At 41.2% G+C, this 23,788-nt stretch overlaps 1 protein-coding gene across 3 annotated transcripts in view; it reads left to right on the top strand.

The window, feature by feature from the left end:
• MED13 (mediator complex subunit 13) overlaps positions 1-23,788 on the top strand; it is a 157,171-nt gene that overhangs the window by 60,403 nt on the left and 72,980 nt on the right. For all 3 annotated transcript variants that reach the window (XM_060259550.1, XM_060259552.1, XM_060259553.1), the window contains exons 4-5: positions 18,570-18,715; positions 21,876-22,073. In XM_060259550.1, coding sequence (XP_060115533.1) covers positions 18,570-18,715; positions 21,876-22,073 — 344 coding nt within the window. The remainder of the gene's footprint in view (positions 1-18,569; positions 18,716-21,875; positions 22,074-23,788) is intronic.

The raw sequence follows: 23,788 nt of genomic DNA on the forward strand, positions 1-23,788 counted from the left end.
AGTAGCCGAGGAGGGGGGGTGGGAAGGGAAAGAGCGAAGGGGAAGAAAGCTGAATAGGTCACAAGACAGGATTCTGTATGAATGTATGTCATGGAGTGACTGTGGGAGGTCACATGATGGGGAAAGCTATTATAAGGGTATACCACCATTGAGATGTTGCGGAGAGGGAAGTTCCTCAGCAGATAAGCTCTTGGACAAAACCCCATTTTGATGTCGCGGCCTCTGATAGTTAAAATGCTGCCGCCGATAGCTAGAGTAGCTCAGTCAGATCACCCGCAAGACGTGACATTTATACATGCCTGGGGGAACCTTTTTGTACATAGGGAAAGTATGGCCAGAGAGCTAGGTCTACAAATAGATGAGATAGTAATTTCCACACACAGGGATCTTCCCAGGCATGAAAAGGGGGGTGGGGAGGGGAGAAAAAAAGTGAACGTGTTCTTTACATGGGCTGGTGAGTACTGAGCATGGTCATTGCTTCCCAGAAGCCATGGGATGCTGAAAATCAGTTAAAGGGAAACGAAAAACAAGAGAGAGGAGGAGAAGTTGTCCTGATCATATCGCTAGCAGTTTATAGTAAGGGCTGTCATATAGAGGATGGTGTGGAATTGTTTTCTGTGGCCCCAGAAGGTTGGACCAGAACCAGTGGGCTGAAATTAAATCAAAAGAGTTTCCAGCTCAACATTAGGAAGAACTTCCTGTGACCGTTAGAGAGCAGTTCCTCAGTGGAACAGGCTTCCTCAGGAGGCGGTGGGCTCTCCTTCCTTGGAGGTTTTTAAACAGAGGCTGGATGGCCATCTGACAGTAATGAAGATCCTGTGAATTTAGGGGGAGGTATTTGTGAGTTTCCTGCATTGTGCAGGGGGTTGGACTAGGTGACCCTGGAGGTCCTTTCCAACTCTATGATTCTAGTAGCCTGGAAGATAGAATCAGGTGGGTGAACATGCTGATCTGAAGCAGAAGGGCAAAGTTTGAGTCCAGCGTCACCTTTAAGAGCAATGAAGTTTTATTCCTGGCATAAGTGAAGCGTGCATAGACACGAGCGCTTATAACATGAATAAAACTTCATTGGTCTTAAAGGTGACGCTTGGACTCAAACTTTGTTCTGGAAGGTAGAAGGCATCCTTCCTTGCCCCCAGATCTCCTATTCGCATGTAGCTGATAAATCTGATGATTTGTGAGATTTTCAGCGTACTTCTCGAGAGCCTTGAAGTAAATCCTTAAATGATGGCTTTTAAACTGAGGAAGTCATTGTTGACTGCAGACTGTCAAATTGAGCTAAGCTAGCTAAAGCTATTTGAGCTGGGTAGTGAGCATTTGAATAAACTGTAACCCAGTTTTATAGCACAAATAGAGAACCAGTTCAGTTGTCTGCGGAATGGGATTTTGAGAGACCAGGCACATTAAAGCCCACTTATCTGTTCAAATCCTGCCCCGAGTGTAGCGTGGCTATGGGAAGACTAATTGAATAGAGATTGTCCCATCTTTGCACTGAAAAATCAATTTCTGATAGAAAGCCAATGGAATACGTTTTAAAGTCAAGGTAACGGTTTAAAATAAGAACTACCACATTCAAATAAGTCAAGAAATAAAATGCCATACTCTTTTCAAAGGTGGTGCTAATATGCCCAGTGTCTTCCAGAATAAGTGGCTCCAGGTCTGTTGTTGCTCCTAATCGAAACAAAAATACTTATGTGGTTTTCTCATTTTCATGCAGTCAAAATTGCAGTCTTTTTATTTTTTTAAAATGAATTTGTATTAACCTCAGTCGTCAACTTTTACATAGCCTAGCAGCAAAGCCAAAGGATCCAGTGCTTATTAAGCCCTCATTTTGCCTTATTAATTCTGCAAGAGCTGCCTAAATCAATTAAAATTTAGGCATATTGACTCGTGCAGCATTTACAGGGTGTTGGGGGTTTTTTGTTGCATTATTAACTACCCCAATTCAAGGTTTAAAGTTTGTTCAGCCTTGGAGGAGGTGTTAAAATACCTTCTATAAAATATTGTCAAAAAGCCGTCGTTCATATAGCCTATAAAGTGGGACATTCAAGATTTATAATGTATTGACACTTTTCTGTCTTTCTTATACTGAGTTCTTGCTCTCTGTCAGTTCCTTTTAAAAGTTGGTGGTGGAGGTTCTGAGGGACTGTTCACATACACAATACGTTCCACTTTAGAATCCTTTGGAAACTTTATAATGATAACGGAGTAATTACATTTTTGTTAATGACCTGTCTTTGTAATGGGCTTTAAACGTTTAATTTGCAAAGATCACTTTAAATGATATTAATAGTAATTATCATCATCATCATCATATCCTGCCTTGTAAACTAAAGTGGGGCTTAAGACAGGTAGCAACATAGATTAAAACAATACTACAACAGTAAAACAATTTTTTTAAAAAAGCTAGTTGGGAGTAATGTTGGGTTTGATCACAGTTATATTTCATCCTTTTTCCTGGACAGGGCAGTCATGGTTCTTGGCCATATTCCATAATTATATCCAGTAGAATAAAGTTAAGAGTCCAGTAGCATCTTTAAGACCATCAAAGTTTTATTCAAGGTATAAGCTTTTGTTTGCACACACACACTTCTTCTAGTGGACTCTAACTTCTGTTGCTTCAGACCGACACAGCTACCTACCTGGATCTGTATTTACCAGTAGTTTAATATTGATTGTTTAATAAAAAATAGAGTTTAATAAAAATTAGAGTAGTATTAAGCAAGAATAGTAGTTTTGAGATGACAAGTTCAGTTTTTATACTTGCAATTCCTTGAAATACCCATCTTTTTCTAGTGGTGAAGTCCATTTTAATGTGTTGAAAAAAATCCTGGTCATTCTGCTTATTTACGGCCACAGACCAAATAAAAGAAAAAAATTATCCTGAACGTTCTGTATGGCAAACAGTAATTTATTCCTAAATATTTAACCTGTAACAAGGGGCACTACCAAAACCCCTTAGTTCCTTTTTTTAATTGTCAATTTACAGGTTAAAAAGTCATAGTAACATATTAATTCCCTCACCTACTTGGCCCAGGCAAGCCCCATCTTGTCAGCCCTAGCTGAGTACTTAATTGGAGACTGCAAAAGAAGTCCAGGGTCACTATGACAAACCACTTTTGAATGTCTCTTGCCTTGGAAATCCTATGGGTTTGCTCTAAGTCCATTGGAACTGACTTAGGGAGGGATGGTGGCTCAGTGGTAGAGCATCTGCCTGGTAAGCAGAAGGTCCCAGGTTCAATCTAATGGCATCTCCAGTAAAAAAGGGTCCAGACAAATAGGCGTGAAAAACGTCAGTTTGAGACCTTGGAGAGCCGCTGCCAGTCTGAGTCGACAATACTGACCTTGATGGACCGAGGATCTGATTCAGTAGAAGGCAGCTTCATATGTTCATATACTTGATGGTACTTTATGCGTGTGCACGCACACAAGCATATTAATATTCCAGTTAGCAGCTAATCCGTAATTATTTATTGTAGCTGGGATTATAACTGTAACAAAATTGTTGGAATATAGTATGATTTTGTTCCTTACTGTTCCTGTTTGGGCATCTAGAATGTTAAGATCATGCCGAACTGCAATTGCTAATGCAAATTTTGGATAAACAGGCCGTCTAAATCAAGTACTCCTTTTTCTCTTAGGTGCAGAGTAATCCCTTAAAGTTACCTGTTAATCTAAAACAGGAACACCTTAGAGACTAATAGAATTTGTTCTCAAACGTGCCAGTTGCTGTTTTATTTTGCTGCTACAGACTGACATGGCTACCTATCTGAAATTACTGGAAGGCATTAAACTGTTGCAACAAAACAACAAAATGTTTTGTGGCACCTTTAAGACTAGCGATCAGCTTTTCAAGACTGCAGGCCACTTCATGAGGTGCATGAAATAAGCAGTCATTTCACTGGTACAGAAGAGGGTGGGTGTGAAGTATTTACAAGACGAAGTCAGAAGACCCAGAAATGCAGTTATAGTATAGAATACAGTTCAGTTCAGTTCAGACCTTTATTGGCATAACAGCAATAATGATTCACAATCAAAAGTAGGTACAAAGGCCTGAAATACAGTAAGAACAATACATAAACAATCAATTAAAATAGCAGCCAATAATACTAATCAAGAGTAGACACCCAGCAATTAAAATACAGTAGTATGCCTAGATTTAATTTTATAGGCTTCTATTAAGAAGTTCGCAACACATGTGGTAATGTGGGGATTAACATCTTCTAAAAGGTAGGATAGAGATCTTCATCGTGGTCTCTGTGCAGTCCCACATATGGGTAATCCGCAGGATCGAGCCCATCTCGGAGAATTCAAAGCAATCCTTAAGCGTTATTTTTGGCGCGCCTTTCCCCTCGTCCCGGGGAGGGGGCAGTGACTGCGCATGCCCAGACGAGGGGGAGGCGGCCAGCCCACTCAGTTTCTGCTTTGAATTCTCCGAGATGGGCTCGATCCTGCGGATTACCCATATGTGTGACTGCACAGATGACCACTCGAAGATCATCAGTTACAGGTAAGAAACCTGTCCTTATCCTTTTAGTAAATACATTGTGTTGGAGATATTCAGCTAAAAATTGTCTACGTTGTGAGGCCAGGAGAGGACATTCTAAAATAATATGGCATATAGAATAAGGACTAATTCAAATGGCCGTAATCTATTTTGGAGAGCTATCTGTCTAAACCTACCATAGAGAACTGTTGATGGGAAGGCATTTAAATGTGCCAGAGTAAAAGTCCGACGATGGAATGGGAAGTCTAAAGTAAAAAAATAATGGGGTATCTTCCCATGTCTTTGGGGCATACCTAGATTGGCTGCAGAGCAAACAGGGGAATGTGAGGGGAACACTTTTTGGTATTCGTGATCCATAAACCTTAGTTGGATTGTCTTTAAGATATATAATTCATCACATAAGAAAAGAGTGTCCACCTCAATACCAAGTTTTTGTAGTTTGTGGGTAAATGTAGAGAGCCAAGTAATGCTGTGCCTGTCTTTCATCAGGTAGTGTAATAAACTTCCCCGAATCCGTTCTGAAATGAATCTTTAACCGGAATTTAAAAGCCATAATCCAGGCTCTGGTTTCTAGAAGTTGTAAACCTAGCTCTGCACCAATGGATGAGTAGGGGACACATTTGGAAGCACCTAAAATCTGACAGCAGAATGATTGTACATTCTCCACGCAGGAACTAAAGGCTCCAGTCCACAAAGGTATTCCATATAGCAACTGAGGGAGGATTTTAGCATTGTAAATTTTCAGAGTTGCTGGAATGAACTGGTTACCTCCTAAGAAATAGAACTTTTAAATTTGCACCAGAGAACATCTTACTAGACTTACAGCTCTATTACGATGCGTTGGCCATCTAAGGTGGTAATTAAAGGTAATTCCCAAATACTTGTAAGCCTTCACTTGTTCAATTTCTTCTGTACCAATGCACCGTTTGCATAGGTGCCAGCTCTTTGAAAAAACCAGGATTTTTGATTTTTCATAATTAATTACCAGTCGATTCAATCTACAGTATTGATGAAAGACTTTCAAGTATTTTTGAAGGCCAATTCTGGTATGTGAAAGAATAACAGTGTCATCAGCGTATAGCATTGCTGATTGTTCTAAGAAGAAAGGGTGGCCATTCACAATGGACATATGTTGGTTCAGAAACAGATTAAAGAGATAAGGGGCAAGAACACAGCCCTGTTTTACTCCTTTAGTAATTGGGAAACTGGAAGAGAGTTGACCATCATGGGATACTTTAATAACACCTGAAGTAGCATCATGTAGTTTCTTGATTATGAAAAGTAGGCGTGGTTCTATCTTCAGCGTTTTAAGTTTTTCTCATAGCAGATCTCTGGTCACTGAGTCGAAAGCACCCTTTAAATCCATAAAGGCTGTATACAATTTCCCTCTTCTAGGCTTCAGATATTTATCTGCCAAGAAGGCAAGGGTGGAACAATGATCAATTGTAGGTTTCCCTTTGAGGAAACCAATTTGTTCTGGGCCAATTATCTTTTCTTTAGTTAACCAATTTAATAGGTGACGTTCAAGATGTTTAGAATACAGTTTACATGAGATGGAGAGTAGGCTGATTGGGTGATAGTTTCCAGGGGAAGCCGAATTACCTTTTTTTATATATTGGGCATATTAATGATCTTAACCAGGACTCAGGGATGTTTCCGTTCTGATCGATAAGAGTAAATAGGTTTGCCAGTGGGATAGCCCACCAGTCCACAAACTTCTTAAAGAGTTCAGCTGGAATCCCATCTAGACCAGGGGCCTTGCCAGTCTTCAATTCAGAGATTAAATCAATTATTTCCTCGGGACTCACAGGAGGCCATTCTGGATTGGTTGAAAAGGTAAATTCTTCTCTGCACTTTATTGAAATATCTTGGTCATTAAATATTTCAAAATAATAATCAAACCATTTTTGAGGAGTAGGTGTAATCACAGCTGGGGCTGAATTATTTCTGAAGTAACCAGAGACTGTTTGCCAGAATAGTTTATGGTCTTTGGTTTTAATTGTATTTAGCAAATGCTCTCATTTTTGTTTATAAACCTGTTTTTTTTCCAGTGATAAGGCCATAGCCTTATCACTGCTTCTTGTGTGCAGAGATATAGCTTCTTGTGTGCAGAGTAAATTTTTAGGTTGCAGGAATTATTGTCTTGCCTAAAAGTTTGAAATGAGTCCCTGAGAAGTTTTTCATAATCCTGCATTCTGAGTCAAACCATTGATTTACAGGTGGGATTAGGAGTACAAATTGGTTTGGCTACAGAATTACAGGAAGCAATTATCTGAGCATAGGCTAAATTGGCCTCCTCAATAGAACAAGTTTTGGCAATAATTGTTCCAAACTCCAACATTCTGTCTGATTGAAATAAGCAGAGTAACTCTTTGTCAGTTTGGGTAGTCGATTTGATTCTTCTAACAGAGGCCTGGGAAACACTATCGGGATATAGATATTGGCATATGAGTTATAAGAGAGTTGCCATGAAGTGTCAGTGGAAGGGGCAGATGGTCACTCTCAGTGCAGATTCCGATGGAAAAAGAGCTTAGTGGGCATAGATCTGAGGAACAAAGGCAATAATCGATAACGCTACTACCTCTTGTTAAGGAGTAGGTAAATTCATTTGCATTTGGAAAACTGGGTGACCCATTTAGGATATTAAGATCATAAGTAATACAAAATTCCATAAGTTGTAAACCCGCCTTATTATATAATGTATCTTTATAAATTCTTATGTCGGCAAGGGGTAAGGGTAAGTGGTCACATTCTTCAAAACCTAAAGGGGAAATAAGATTTTGGTTACTTGGTCCTATCCGTGCTTTCATATCACCCATTATAAGAAGCGGGGTACATGGGAAACGTTTAAGCAAAGAAATAATAAAATCAGATAGTTTGTTCCAATTGCTCAAAAGCATTAAATCAGCAGGTGGAGGAAGATAAACATTTTTCAGGATCAGCATAGAATTAGTTAACCAGGGTGAGTCTGTATCACTCACAAGTGGAGGTAAATTGGCAAACCAGACGTATAATGAACCTAAACCTAGAAGGACTGTTCTAGAGGGGTAGCTGTGTTGATCTAGTGTAGCAGAATTAAACCAGAGCCCAATAGCATCGTAAAGACTTAATTATTCCAATGTAAGCTTCCATGAGCCAACTTCAGTGAGTTTTGGTAAATGGCAGTTTGTTCTGAAAATGTAGTTAAGGGTACTATTGGTCTCCTTTTTAAAGAGGGACATATACTGTTCCTGGTGAATTAACTGTACCTAATCTCCGTTGAGACTAAGTCTGGTCATGTCAAGTTTTATATGAATTTCAGTTTGGTAACTTCACTGTAGAGCCTCTTGGCAAAATCCTAAACAGGTCTTCTCAGAAGTAAGTCTTAATTTTATTCATTGGGTCTGAATCCCGGAAAAGTGAGTTTAGGGTTGTAGCCTCTGTCTTTGAAAGCTGTTTTTTTTTTTTTTTAATTATGGCAGCTTTTAGGTTTGTAACTAAATGTCCAGAGAGATTGAAACCCTTGTCCACTAGATTTTTTCCCCCTTTTCATTCTCCATTTTTGGTTTGGATCCAGTTATTCTGCTGCATAGATCATTAATCATGATTCTTGCTTTTGAGTTGCTATGAATTAGCAATCACTATCTTCTAACTTTTCTCCTAATCCAGTTTCATAGCTTTTAAAAACCTGCCATTCTAGACAATCAAATATTCTTGAGTTGTCTGCAAATAAGAGCACAGTGGTTTTTCAAAGAGAAAGCTATGTTTGGTTCATGCAGGAACACTCGCGTAGACCAGACCCTGATATATTTTCTTTGGATCTAGAAGTCAGCCCAGATCTTCATAAACCAGACTAATTTTTCAACCTTAAAGATTTCATATTTTAATGTCTGCATTTTCTAATAATGCCTTCCACAAAACCCAATCTTACCTTCTCTTTGGAGCTTCTCACAGCTTTATTAATGCTATAAAAATAATTGGTGTATGTGTATATATGTATGTGTATATATATATCTACATCCACCCACCCACCCACCCACCCACAGTAATAAGCCAATTTCTAACCCAGCTTCTTCTCCTGAGTTTATAATCATTTTATTATTGTTATTAAAATGTCATTTAATTCAGTATTGGATCCACTGTAGAAAGCACCTTGCAAATTTATCTGCTGCCACTGACTGGTGTAAATTAAAGTTTACATGTAAACAAGGAATTGCAAGATTTTCATACACTTTCATATCATGCAACAGAACATGCTCTGATACAAAAAGTTGAATGAGCTTTGTTCTTGCACTGAAGATTGCCTAGAGATAGCACAATAGTATTATTGTCAAGAATAATAACCACTACAATGTCATTTCTAGGTGATCTGATGCCTGGAATTTGTCCAGACATTTATTTTATTGGCTTGTCCAAGATAGATGGCGGAATCTTTTTGCATTTGTGTTTAATGGGGCTATTACCGTGTAAGATTTGCATGAAATACTGTGCCTTATAGAAGCATGGTCTGTGAAGGTTTGTCTGTGTTTTGCTGTTTTGGTCTGCCTTCCCATGAGACCATCTCAACACAGTAACAATGTCCCCCAGGGCTGGAGGTACATAATTTTGGACCTAATGCTGTGATTGCTTGGATAAGGTGCACATTTTGGACTGAGCTAGGAATTTATTGCTATGGATGCCCAGTCTTCACCTCTGGATTTAACTCTTTGTTTTGTGCGTGTTCTGCATTTAAAAGGAAGTTAATGGGCTGGAGCCAGGTGATGTCACAAAGACCAGGCTGGCTGTTCCTTTTTCCTTCTTGTGCGCCTTAAGACATGAACACATGAAAGAGTCTTGTGACATCTAAAAGGCACGGTATCTTAATATGGCATGAGTTTTCACTGACAGATCGGTATCACAGATGTCTGTCAGCTGCAGTAGATGAAACTGAATCAGAAAAGGTAAATGCATTTGTAGATGAAGGTGTTCTAGGCGAACTCATATCCTCATATCCTTGCAAGCTTGGCATGAATGTGAGTTAATTACTGTTTCTCAGTGTCTTGATAAATATTAATAAGCAACAGCATTTATGGGAGCTTGATTCATTGTCATCGTTTGTTTCTTAATTAAGGTACAGAGACACAGGTAAAGACTTGGAGATTTTTTTTTTAGTTGCGCATGTTGAGCATACCTTCTCCAAGTTTATGAAGGCACATACTAGAACTTAGAGTCTTTCCTAGAATTTCAGCCAGATACTCTTCTTTCAGAAGGTATGAAGAATTGTATGTCCATACGTGAAGTTGTATTAGCCGTAGAATCATAAAATAAACTGATGAAACAAAGGTCTGTCCTGGTTTAGGAAAACAAATGGGGGAAGGAGATCCCACGTAGTTTGAGGGAGGATGGGCTAAATATGTACTCACTGACAAAATGAATAAATCCTGGCAGCACACAGATTGTGTCTTGCTAAGTTTTTTCCCTAGATATTAATATACAAATGAGTGTACAAGATACTTCACATTGATCTCCTGTCTATTCAAGGCAACACTCTGTTTGACTTCAGGGGTCTAACATTGCTTCATTCCATCTTCTAAAGTATGTAGAAATGTAAAATTTCTGAAAATTTCAAAGCCACGGGGGAAAAATACATTTTGCTTTGATATAAACAGAAAATGTTAGAAAAATTTAAATATATGCAATGCTTCTTGATCAAACCTAAACCTATCTTGCGGCTTTAAAAACATATAATGCACCTTTTATAACTTGCCACATAAAATTGTGCGCATTGGCATATTTATCACATTTAAAAGAACAAAGCAGGGCTTTTTAAAGCAGGAATGCACAGGAATGCCGTTTTGGCTGGCTTGGCGTCAGGGGGTGTGGCCTAATATGCAGATGAGTTCCCTGCTGGGCTTTTTCTACAGAAAAGCCCTGTGTGAAACAATGGTGATGTCAGGGGATGTAGCCTCATATGCAAATGAATTCCTGCTGGCCTTTTTGTACCCAAAAAAAAAGTGCCCTGAGACAAAATATTTTGTTTTCTGCAGGTCTAAAATAATACTAACTTGAGAGGGAGAGAGAAGCATAGAGGGTTTTTTTGTTCGAATTTCCCAAAATTCCAGACTTCTTTTTTCTAACATTTTGAAGGAGTAATACCTTTTCCTTTTTGAATGAATGACATACTTTTCAAGAGAAAATATTTCCCAGGAGTCTTTAGAAGAAGAAGACTGCAGATTTATACCCCGCCCTTCTCTCTCAGAGAGGCTTACAATCTCCTATATCTTCTCCCTCCACAACAGACACCCTGTGAGATGGGTGGGGCTGAGAGAGCTCTCCCAGCAGCTGCCCTTTCAAGGACAACTCCTGCAATAGCTATGGCTGACCCAAATCCATTCCAGCAGGTGCTAGTGGAGAAGTGGATGAATCAAACCCGGTTCTCCCAGATAAGAGTCTGCACACTTAACCACTACACCAAACCGGCTCTCTTTAGTGGTACCCCCCCAAATTTTCCACTTTTACATCAAGGAAGAATATGGAAAAAATTCCTTGGAAAAACTCAGCACCCCCCTCCATTTTTATCTCCCCAGGGGAAACTCACCTCTCTAATGTGGCATAACAATTGCTTTCCTGCTTCGGCAGGGGAGGGCGGGGTACAAATAAAATTTATTATTATTATTATTATTATTATTATTATTATTATTATTATTATTATTATTATTATTATTTCCATATTAGCTTAGCTCTTGCCCAGGCCTCTTGATATCCAGGGTCTTTGTCCTTTTGCAAAGCAACATGGACATTTTAATGCTTAATATACTGAGCAGCATTTTTCTCCCATTCTGCTCTTTCGTTTGATGTTGCTGTTTGAGGTTCCCCGCTTTTAACCAGGTGTGTCCCATCTCGCTTGTTCTGTAAAAATGAATGAAAGAGAATGAGATACCATTTCATGTGTTTTTGATTTTGTTTAAAGTCTGCATTCTTGCCTTTATGTTTCACTATTCCTGTATTTCTTTTTTTAGGGTTTTGGCAGTTTAGATGTATGTACCTGCAATGTAGTTTAGATTTGTGTACCTTTTGTAGTGTGTTTATAGCCTTCAACTTAATTTTTGGAGGGAAATTTTACTAGTGAAATGAATTGTGGAAAATTTTTGCTGGTGGTAGCTCATATGGACTATGAAAACGGACAAATTGCTGACCAGATAAAAGTTCCTCATTAGCTATTTTTAGCACATTTTTTTTTTTTAAAAAGTGTCTCAGTAGCAAATCTGATGCACCTTTCCAAAAAGGGGTTGCATGGAGATTTGTCTGCCTATATTGAACTTAAATGGATAAAATGGGTACAAGGGTAGCTTAGGTTCTTGAATAAATAAATGTGGTGGGTGCCATGTGAGAGTTATTTATTGGTTTGATCGGTTGTAAGCATTCCTCACTGTTTTAACTTGATCATTCCCTGATTTTTTAAAAATTGTAAACTTAGGCTGCTTTGTTAGCAGTATAGCAGTATTAGGTCCAAGGGATTCTGATCAATGTTGAAAATGGCTTAAGAAAAGAAAAGAAACCTGGATACAAACGCAATGGAATGGTGCGCAAAGAGGTAGGATATGCATTTGATTTATCCCTTGAAGTTTGTGAGGAGATTTGTCAACAGGCATTTAAAAAGGGGCACATGTCATTTGAGACAGGTACTTAATTATTGAGACAAGATTGTCATTGGCTCCAATCTGGCAGCAACCAGTGCTTCCAGACAAAAGGTATTGGCTATTTGCTGAAAATTTCCATTTTTTTCCAAGCTTCAAAATTTCCGGGAATTTTACACCTCTACCCTCAGGAAATAGTTGCATGAATGCTTCCGTATCACACGTGAAGCACACTGGGGGAAATGCTCCACAAGCCGTCATGGCCTGTTCCTTCAGAAGAGCAGCTGTGCAAGTGACGTTCACCACCAGTGTGTCTGAGAAAGGATCCTTGTAAGGTAGCATATGTGTTTGCCTCAGCATTTGTCAGGCAGATTGATTGGGTCACCTTGGCTGTTGGGCATTGTAGTCAGTACAGTAGTTCTTTTTGATTCAACCCTCTCTGTATTCTGCTTTTGGTTAATCCCATCAGTCAAGGGTGCCATCATCCTTCAAATGAGAATGGAACATTGGACTCATCATGATTGGCCCTTCTACTCTGAGTTATGGAGGGTGTGGTTCCCCACTGTGACTTCAGGAAGAAATTGTCTTGATCGGCAACCAAGGAATGTTATAGTGTTCTTTGCCATTAATATTTTATTCTGTTACTGCCTAAGATACTTCTGATCTGCTTGCTGCAAGCTACCTTCAGTACTTAGTTGCGCTGTGACTGGCCTTCAGTTTTTAGCATTCAAAAGCAGAGAAGTTTTTTAGTTATTATTTTTGTCCATTAGAGTTCTTTTATTTTTGGTGTAGTTAGCAGTAGAATTCTTGCTCTGGAAGTCTTAGAACTTCCAACGGAGGATGAAGATGCCTCTTGTCTGTGGTCACAGGCACCTTAGAAGAAGAAGAATTGCAGATTTATACCTCGCCCTTCTCTCTGAATAAGAGTCTCAGAACGGCTTACAATCTCCTATATCTTCTCCCCCCACAACAGACACCCTGTGAAGTGGGTGGGGCTGAGAGGCTCTCACAGCAGCTGCCGTTTCAAGGACAAGCTCTGTGATAACTATGGCTGACCCAAGGCCATTCCAGCAGGTGCAAACGGAGGTGTGGGGAATCAAACCCAGTTCTCCCAGATAAGAGTCCACGCACTTAACCACTACACCAGACTGGCTCTCTTTTACATATATCTTTATTGAAGAAAGAGTTTTATGATTTAACTATACAAATGCAATTACCAAGTTTGGTGTAGTGATCAAGTGTGTGGACTCTTATCTGGGAGAACCGGGTTTGATTCCCCACTCCTCCATTTGGCAGCTGCTGGAATGGCCTTGGGTTAGCTACTGCAGAAGTTGTTCTTGAAAGGGCAGCTTCTATGAGAGCTCTCTCAGCCCCACCTGATCTGTTGTGGGGGAAGGAGATAAAGGAGATTATAAGCTGCTCTGAAGAGCCCCGTGGCACAGAGTGGTAAAGCTGATGTACTGCAGTCGGAGTCCTCTGCTCACGACCTGAGTTCGATCCCAGTGGAAGCTGGTTCAGGTAGCTGGCTCCAGGTTGACCCATCCTTCCATCCTTCCAAGGTCGATAAAATGAGTACCCAGCTTGCTGAGGGGAAAGTGTAGATGACTGGGGAAGGCAATGGCAAACCACCTTGTAAAAAAGTCTACCATGAAATGTGAAAGCAACGTCACCCCAGAGTTGAAAACAACTGGTGCTTGCACGGGGGACTACCTTTACCTTTAAGCCGCTTTGAGTTTCTGATTCAGAGAGAATGGCAGGGTATAAATCTTCAGTCTTTTTCTTAATTATTTATATTATAACAAACATAATTTCATGGAAGCACTTTTCTTCACCCCCATCTTCTTTCTTCTCCCCACAATCACTTAATAAAGTTTATATAGTTATCAAACTACTTCTAGTTCTTGATAAAAAAAGGCAAAGTCCCCCGTGCAAACCAGTTGCTTTCGACTCTGCGGTGACGTTGCATCGTGACGTTTTCACGGCAGACTTTTTACGGGGTGGTTTGCCATTGCCTTCCCCAGTCATCTACACTTTCCCCACAGCAAGCTGAATACTCATTTTACTGACTTTGGAAGGATGGAATGCTGAGTCAACCTGGAGCCGGCTACCTGAACCCAACTTCTGCTGTGATTGAACTCTTGATAATAAATATACAATAAATATACAAATTCATTTTGAACTGATTTAATCCAGTTATTAAATTCCAGACACCATCTGATTTACCCCATTCTGGTTCTTCAGGGATCCCTTTCAGCCCTTGGAACAGTCAGGAACAGTCATGCTAAGTGCGCTGTGACCTTGTCCCAAGAGATGAAAAACCTCCCTCTTATTGTCTCGTCCTCCCCGCCAAGTCACAGCTGATTTACGGCAACCCCATAGGGCAGGGGTGGCCAACGGTAGCTCTCCAGATGTTTTTTGCCTACAACTCCCATCAGCCCCAACCATTGGCCATGCTGGCTGGGGCTGATGGGAGTTGTAGGCAAAAAAACCTCTGGAGAGCTACCGTTGGCCACCCCTGCCATAGGGTTTTAGAGGCAAAATATGTTCAGAGGTAGTTTGCCTCTGTGTTGTGACCCAGGACCTCCTTGGTGGTCTTCCATCCACATACTGTCTAGGGCCATCCACGCTTCTCTTCCAAGATCTGACAAGATCAGGCTATCATGGGTTTTAATAATAGTTAGAGGGTGGCAATTCGGTGATTTAATTTGACTTGTCACTGTCACATTTACACCAGAGGCATTTAGAGATGGCAGTTGATCCGGTTGGTTTTATTTTCAGTTGCCTGAGCTGAATTCTGTGTACTGTTGAAGAGCTGGCACGCACCCAATTGAGAATGTGTGTTGGAAGATCTGGTGCAGTGTGAAGATGAAATTTTTGCTCTGCAGCGATTTCTTTGTTTTTCCTGGCACATGAGATATTTCCCTGGAGTTCACGGGCTGAGAGAGGGTGGGTGGGGTGCAGGTTTACAAGCAGCATAGGAAAGAAGCCAGCTTTTGCACAACTTTGCACAACAGTGGTGTTTAGCACAAGCCAGCCTAGGTGCAAAAGGGCCACTCCTGTTTGTGATAACCTGGATTCAGAGGTTTGCAAATGTGCTATGATAAAAACCAGAGGAATTCCTGAATTATTCCTAGGCTTACTAATTCTCCTCCTCCTTTGCTGCACAGGCATAGAAACATCTTGTTACATGTTGGAAGGAATTCTGGTTGTGTGTGTGTGTGTGCATCTCTCTTTTTTAATTATTATTTGGGTCAGACAGGCATAATTGCAATGAAACGAAAATTAGGTGTACCTTGCATAATTGCTCTGTGATGGTAAGAAAATGGGTGGAGTTGAACCTTAATGCTTGCGTCCTAGGCACAACTCCGTAATTAAGAGCACCATCCTCTCAAGAACTTGTCCTAGAATAACGAATAAGTGGTTTGTAAGATGAAGAAAATAAATCAAAGCTTCAGTTTCAAGTTAGCAGTGGATTATAATGAAAGCTTGAGCAACGCCTCCAGGGTCTGAGTTCTGTGGGTGAAAATGTTTTAGAGCTTCCTGAAATTCAGTTCTCCCATGCAGCTTCGGTTTCATTTTTTTTTTTTTTGCCTTCTATGCTTTTATGCATTAACACTATAAATATAGTATTTGTGCCATTCACTGAATGGTTTTGTTGAGAGGGCACAGAAAAGCCATTTTCTGCTCTGCTTTTGTTGAATCCTAATTTTTGTTGAATACTAATTTTAAGCTCCTAAGAGAGCCTTGCTTTGTGGTCATATGCTTGGAACTCTCTCTCACCCCCCCTCCCAGAGATCTAAAGAGATGGGGGAATGCACCAGAAAGAAAGAAAGAAAAAACTTCTGAGCGCAGTAGCTTTATATCTGCACGTTCATGGGAGTTCTTTCTTTGACATAGGTAAGCAAATGTCCCAAATTGGTATTTCCTGTAATAACATCAGGGAAATCAAATTAAAGAATTGGAACTTGTGGGAACAAATAACCATTTGAGTTGAGAGAGTTTTTAGCTTTTGATTTCACAAACCTTGACTTCAGTGCTTTAAAGACGCAGACAATCTGCAATAAGTAAATGAACTACTTGGGGTGCCCTGAACTCCCTTTTCCAAATCCCTGTGCGCATCTTGATTCCAGCTTTTCTGTGATGGCCGCGGTGTTTTGAGTCCCTTCGAATTCCTCTGCAAAGGAGTCGCACAAGATAAGTTGCTGCTTCCATTTTATAGATGGAGGAATTTTGAGGGGTCAGATGTATATTTTGAGCTCAAGGTGGTCGAGTAATCATTTTCCCCCTTTCCCAGGAAATCCTGGGAATTGTAGTTCTGTGAGGGAGAGCTCTGTTTCTTGGCATCCCCAATCAGAGTGCTAAGTGATGATGCCTGAACTGGTATGAAAACAGTAACGTTTGAAGTGTAGGCATGTTTCTAGAATTGGTAGCTTGGCTGAAATTCTCTGGTGTCTGAATTCAGCTTCACATGTTATTACGTGTAGGTGTTTTAAGGCAGTGCAGATATATCGTAAACATACAAACTGTGAATGCAGCAATAGAATATTTTTTGAAATGTTTGTTGGATAGATACGACCTATCATGCATTGCAGCTCATTGTCGAATATACAGTCTGTGATGAAAGTGTAGTTGTGCTTCCGTATTATGTGAAACGGTAGAGAGATGGGTGGGTTAGACTGAAGTAACTCTGCACTTGGCTTGCACTAGGCTGCACTAGGCTGTTAGCCTAGGATTCCTGTATTCTGCCCCTTGATCTATGCTTACTGTTGTGCCAAAAGGCAGCATGCAATTTATATTCTTAAAAATTGTGCAAGTGAGTGGGGTGCGTATATGTGAAAGACAGCAACTGAATCAAAGGCTTCTGAATCAAGTGCTGAGTTTATCTAGGGACCGTTAAGAACCGAGTTCCTTTGCTGAGTTCTGCTTGAGGGTTGCCTGAAAACATCCCATAGCTTGTGTATTGTCGAATCTTTCGAAACTGGATTACTTTCATCATTACTGTGGGCCCAAGATAAAAATAGCAGTTTTATTTTTAAAATACAACACAACTTGGTCCGTGATGTGTTACAGAAATTCTGGGTGTGAGGCTGGATAAACATACGCAGCTGATTGAGGTGGCGTGTCACATACCCCTGTGACAAACCAGCCCATATAACAAAACTCCTTGTGTACAGAAAACTTCAAACAGAACCACCCAATTTCCAGCAACTTTTAACATAGGGGAGCATTTTTTAAAAACACATTCCATCATACAAGAGTTCTGGAGAATTCACAAGCTTGCATACTGTTTTGCATCACTCTGTCTAGCCAAGTCCTCTCTCCAGACACACAGCAGCTGGGTAAGGCTCGACAGTGGTGAGTAGAGGCCCTACACGCTCATGAGGTTATGCAGGGGTGGAATTCTAGCAGGAGCTCCTTTGCATATTAGGCCATGCCCCCCTGATGTAGCCAATCCTCCCAAGAGCTCACAAGGCTATCTTTTGTAAGCTCTTGCAGGATTGACTACGTCAGGGGTGTGTGGCCTAATATGCAAAGGAGCTCCTGCTAGAATTCCACCCCTGAGGTTATGCATCACCTTTTAGGTAAACAGGCACTCAGGAAGTCTCTTGATTGGATTAGGCTAGGAGCAGGGGGTCTCTCACATGGTCAGAGGCTTTTAGTGATCGTCTTGCAAAATCTGTATGATGAAGTTATGCCAGACTTGGAGAGGCTCTAGAACTCTGATTGACACTTGATCAATTGGCATGAGCAGTTGGGTTGTTCCCATCAAGGAATGCCCCAAGGACACCTGCTGCTTTGCTCGAGGATCCTAAGCCAGATATCACTCCAGGAGTTCTGGGGTGCACAGAGTCGAGGGTCCCTGGTATGACGAGGGTCACTGTGCAACAGCATCTCCATATATCCTTGTTGCCTGCAGTTCGATGATGGAACCTGGGGGCCAGAATTGGCACTGTGGTCTCTCAGTCGCTGACGCTTCACTGTAGGTTGTAGATGTCACAAATCAGTAAATGAAATCTTACCCTTGCTATATGACACAGATGGGTTAGAATGTTGGCAGTTTGGTGTAGTGGTTAAGTGCCGGGTTTGATTCCCCACTCCTCCACTTGCACCTGCTGGAATGGCCTTGGGTTAGCCATAGCTCTGGCAGAGGTTGTCCTTGAAAGGGCAGCTGCTGTGAGAGCCCTCTCAGCCCCACCCACCTCACAGGGTGTCTGCTGTGGGGGGGAGAAGATTGTAAGCCGCTCTGAGTCTCTGATTCAGAGAGAAGGGCGGGGTATAAATCTGTAATTCTTCTTCTTCTTGCAGACTTGAATGAAGGGTTGTTGGTTACTTCACTGGTGCTGTATTTGGGCGGAACTGTTTTGAGATGCCACCCCCATCCCCATTACCTTTTCAAAGCATGCTAACTTTTTAAATGGATGCTTCCCTGTGCTAACCAATCTTGTTTCCTTCCTCTTTGTCCGTAGCGAGCACTTGTCCTGCTCTTTTACCTTCTTCTTGCATGGGGACAGCAACGTTTGTACCAGCGTGGAAATCAACCAACACCAACCTGTGTACTTTGTTAGTGAAGAACATCTTACCCTGGCCCAGCAGTCCAATAGCCCTTTTCAAGGTAGGCATCTTTGACTGATTTCGGAATTTATGCCCCTTTGCTTTCCACGATCTGAATGGAGGTTTGGTGCCAAGTTCTGATTCAGCAGGCCATTCTGCCTCTTGCAGTTGGCTGTCTTTTGTACCTCCTTTTTCAGCTTTGTTAGGAGGAGCTATTTATTTTGGGGGAACTCATTTGGAGCTTGAAATGAATTATAACTCTGTAGGCAAATGAGCCTTTTTGGTTCAATGGTGTTTAGAGCCATTTTGGACATTACATTTGAAAAGAGATCTGTACCTAAGGTATCTTAAGTGTACACATTCGTGTTGAAGTGGCATTCTTTGTCTGGGCCACTGTATTTTTGTGTGTGTCCACTCAGGGTAAGACTGAGTGCAAAAGCCCAGTCTGCATTCTCAATTCTGAGCCTCTTACAATCCTCACCTCAGGTCTTGGGACTCCCCAATATGAGAAATTTCTGATTATGAGCAGTTCTGGCAGTTCTGTGTTCCCAGTGGTAAACCCTGTTGCCGGCACATTGCACTAAAATCCAGAATTTCTGCATGGCAATGAATACATCTGTATCTGTTTCATTCCCATAATAGCTCTGAAGCATGCATGCCTGAACGTACTCACACTTTTTGTTGTTGCCCAGTTCCTCTACGTGCCAATAGGGGTATGCAGAAACAAACTGGCATTTTTTTGTGTTTGAATACATTGAACCCCCCAAATATTGGTATTTTCCAGAATGGTATTCGGATTCGGTAAATATTTGGGATTCCTGAAGTTTTTTGGCTCCATTATACCCTATGGGGACCATTATATTCACTGGTCCCCATAGAGTATAATAGAGGATCAATCCAGGGGTATGGGGCTCTGTGGGGGCTGGTTTTTTTGAGGTAGAGGCACCAGATTTTCAACATAATATCTAGTGCCTCTCCACAACCCCCTCCAACCTACAAGTTTCAAAAAGTCCCAAAAGAAGGTTCCCCCATCCTTCATTATTTTCAGTGGTGGGGGAAAAGAGCATTTAAAGGGAATGTGGTCCCTTTAAATGCCTTTTTCAAGCCACAACACGAGTAAACTCTGGAGCTGTCAAATTTACCTGGAAGGTGTTTAAAGGGACGGTAATCCTTTTAAATACCAGCAGTCTGACAGCCCCCAAAATGTTTGGGGATTTTTTGGGCTCAGCCATATTGGATAGCTTTAGACAATACCAAGCTTTATATTTAGTCAGAGGAAAAAATCTGGAAAATACCAATAAGGTATTTTCCAGGTATTTTTTGGCTCAGTATTGCTGAATACACACCCTTACATGCAAGTAAAAAACAAACAAACAAGAACCGTATTTGGCAACTTTTCAGCTGTCTCTTGGCTGCTGCCAGCTCCTTGAAGGGTAACTTTCAGAACATAGACCGTTTTATTTGCTCTTTCAGAGACTATCCTTCTGTTACTGGGTTTCTAAAACAGCACTCTGGCCTCTTGGTTGCATATCTGTGGTGTCGGGAGTCAGTAGCTGGTGCTGATTTATTTATTTTTGGTGCACAGGTCAAAACATTTAAAGTTCTCCTTTTTGCTGCTTTTCTCTTTATGATCGGCAAGTTATGTCAACTGTTTTGATGGATTAATTAATAGCTGCTTATAATGCACCGATTCTTACATAACTGTGTGTTTTCAGTGCACATACATTTTAATAAAATGCAGTAAATTCTTCTCCCAAGATTGCTAACGGTCCAGGAGAAAAAATGTTCTATCCCTGTGAGAGAGGCTTAAGAGTGTGCAGCTGAAGCTTTTCATGTGAAATAAGGGGCAGAACTTTTTTTCTCTCAAGGCAGTTGGCAACCCCAGACTCTCGGCAGAGGGAAACTCATTTCTGTGATACGAGACTGCTCAATGCATTCTTTCCCGTTCAGTAAAACAGAACGTTTCTTTAGTTGTTTTAGGGACATTTGTGATGTTCTCAAATCTTGTTAATGGAGGCATCCTAAAAAGTAGCAAGAATCGGGTGGAGAAAGAACTTTTTCCTCCCTCTTGCATAACACTAGGTCTTGGGGGCACCCACTGAAGTTGATGGGCAGTAGATACAGGACAGACAAAAAGAGATACTGCTTTACTCAACAAATAATTAAATTGTGGAGTTCGCTGCCATTGGACATAGAGATTTGCCACAAGCATAGACAGCTGTTTAAAAAGGGGTTAGACAGATTTATGGAGGAAACATCTGTCGGTAGCTACTAGCCATGGTGAGTAATGTCCATATGGACATATGAAGCTGCCTTCTACTGAATCAGACCCTTGGTCCATCAAAGTCAGTATTGTCTACTCAGACTGGCAGCGGCTCTCCAGGATCTCAAGCTGAGGTTTTTCACACCTATTTGCCTGGACCCTTTTTTGGAGATGCCGGGGGTTGAACCTGGGACCCTCTGCTTCCCAAGCAGATGCTCTACCACTGAGCCACTGTCCCTCCCCTATTCAGAGGCAGCAAACCTTTAAATACCAGTGCTGGTATCTTATGTTCTAAAGGAGTGAGAGAGAAATGGTGTGATCTTGTTCAGTCTTTGAAAAGAAGAAGTTGTGAAAGACTTTCACTTAAGGCTGTGTGCGTCTCACACAGTCTCACATGGTTTCTTGTGGTCCTCGTCGAAGTTTCTATCCTGCTTTTTCTCCCTCTCCCAAAATACTAGCACACAAGGACATCCAGTGAAGCTGATGAGTAGTAGGTTCAGGGTGGAGAAAAATAAATACTTATTTACACATCGTGATTAAAATATGGATTTTGCTGCCAGAGGATGTAGTGATGGCCTCAGGCATAGACAACTTTAAAAGGGGGATTAGATAGATTCATGGAGGATAGGTCCGTCAGTGGCTACTGGCAGTGGTGACCAAAACGAACCTCCATGTTCCCAGTGCCAGAGGGCAGCATCAGGTTCTCAGCTTCTATGCTCTGTTGTTGACCCTCCAGGGGAATTGGTTGGCAGCTCTGTGAGAGAGGATGCTGGACCGCTGGTCTGATTCCAGCAGGGCTCTTATGTTATTCCTTGAATACATGTGTGATGATACCTGGCGTAACTTCTCCAAATTGATGATACTGGGCGTCATTATATACCTGTTAGTCATCTGTAACTCATCGCCAGCCTTTTGATGTATGTTACAGTATATTTTCCTCGCTCTTTGTCATTTTTAGTTATTCTTAGTCCATTTGGATTAAATGGTACGCTCACGGGACAGTCATTCAAGCTGTCAGATTCGGCTACAAAAAAACTAATTGGTGAATGGAAACAGTTCTATCCTATTACGTCAAACCTGAAGGAGGGGTTGGAAGACAAGCAAGAAGAGATGGATTGGGAAGATGACTCTCTCGCTGCTGTAGAAGTCCTCGTCGGTATGAAATTTTTTGAATATCCCTCTTCTTCCTCCAGCCATGGAATTGCCTTGTGTAATAGGAAGTGATTGCTAGGTACTACTTTATAATAGTCCATAATGTTATAGTAGTCCATTAAGTCCATAATGTTGTGGTAGCTTTCAGGTATGAACAAACCAATTTAGGTTAAAGGTTTATAAACCCTTTCATTATTTTTAATCCCTGTCATAACACCAGTTTATCAAGATTGTGGTGTTAGAAACTTGTGGAAGTTAACATTGCCGATGAGCGCTGGAGAACGGTGATTATTGAGAAGTAATTTATTTCAGAAATTATTCTGTTGATGGCGGACGGAAAATGCCTCTGAGTTGTATTCGATTTTGGTGACCCGTAGAGTTTTCAAGTCAAGTGACATTCAGAGGTGGTTTGCCATATCTTGCTTCTGTGTAGTTGCTCTGGTTTATCTTGGTACTTTTTCATCCAAGTATGAATCAGGGCTGACCCCCTCCCCTCCCCTCCCCACCCCCCACCCCAGTTTAGCTTTTGAGATCAGACTACCCTGTGCCATCCAAGTCAGGGCAACTTTCGTCCATATCGGGGCAGAAACTTGGAGTCAGATACCTAAAACTTAGATGTGTCTCCCACTTTAAAGAAAACTTAGCTTTGACTAGGCTTAGTTGATGCTGCTTTGTTGGTTAGTTGACTCACTGGAGAAATCTACATGGATTTTCACATCATTGCACAATAGTTCTGGTTGGGGAAGCACTCCCCCCCCCACACACACACATTTTGTTTTTAGATACCTAATTGTGTATTCCTGATAATGTTTTGTTTTTGTCTGAACTACCTATTTGTGTTGCATCAGGCCCTGTCTTGGAAGAGGTGTTCTCGTATGTGAGAGGCAGGGCTTTTTTTTGTAGCAGGAACTCCTTTGCATATTAGGCCACACATTCCTGATGTAGCCAGTCCTCCAGGAGCTTACAGTAGGCCCTGTAATAAGAGCCCTGTAAGCTCCATGAGGATTGGCTACATCAGGGGCGTCTGGCCTAATATGCAAAGGAGTTCCTGCTACAAAAAAAGCCCTGGCTGAGAGGAGAATGCCTCTTCCAAGATGGTACCTTCTGGCCACCACTTTTGTATATTATTGCTCTAAATCTGTTTCCTGGTAGACCTAATTTAAAATCTCAGATGTATTGCTGCTGAGCTGAGCTGTCTTTATCTGAAATGGTGATGTCACACTGAGAAGTGTTAGATGCTCACAAAAAAAAAAAAAGTTGCTGGTCTCTGTCATCTCCCTCAAGTAAACAAGTGCATGTATTACAAATGCAGTTTCCTCCGTTCTGTAGTCATGTTGCAGTTTTAATTGCAGCCAGAGTAAGGGTTAATTTGAAATGAGGCTGAAAGAATTCAGAAGCTTTGAGGAACAATGAGCACTAAAACTGCGAGCAGATGAATTGTGAAGAGATGTATGCAGAGCTAACAGAAAGCAAGCATCTAATAGCAAATCACACAGTCCAGGGATTACTACAGAGACACCGGATGTCAGATTGATCTGGTCGCAGAACATGTTAGAAAAACTAGAAAAACTGAACAATTGAAGCCTGTGGTTGCTGATGCAAGGGGACATCAGCTCCCTTAATTTTTACCCACTGCCAATTCTTGGCAGGTGAGAGGGGTCTGGAATGCCACTGACACAGAAGCAGTGCTTAGCATCTTCATCATATCCGTTTTTGTCT

Source organism: Heteronotia binoei, chromosome 18, assembly GCF_032191835.1.
Source record: "Heteronotia binoei isolate CCM8104 ecotype False Entrance Well chromosome 18, APGP_CSIRO_Hbin_v1, whole genome shotgun sequence".
NCBI lineage: Eukaryota > Metazoa > Chordata > Lepidosauria > Squamata > Gekkonidae > Heteronotia > Heteronotia binoei.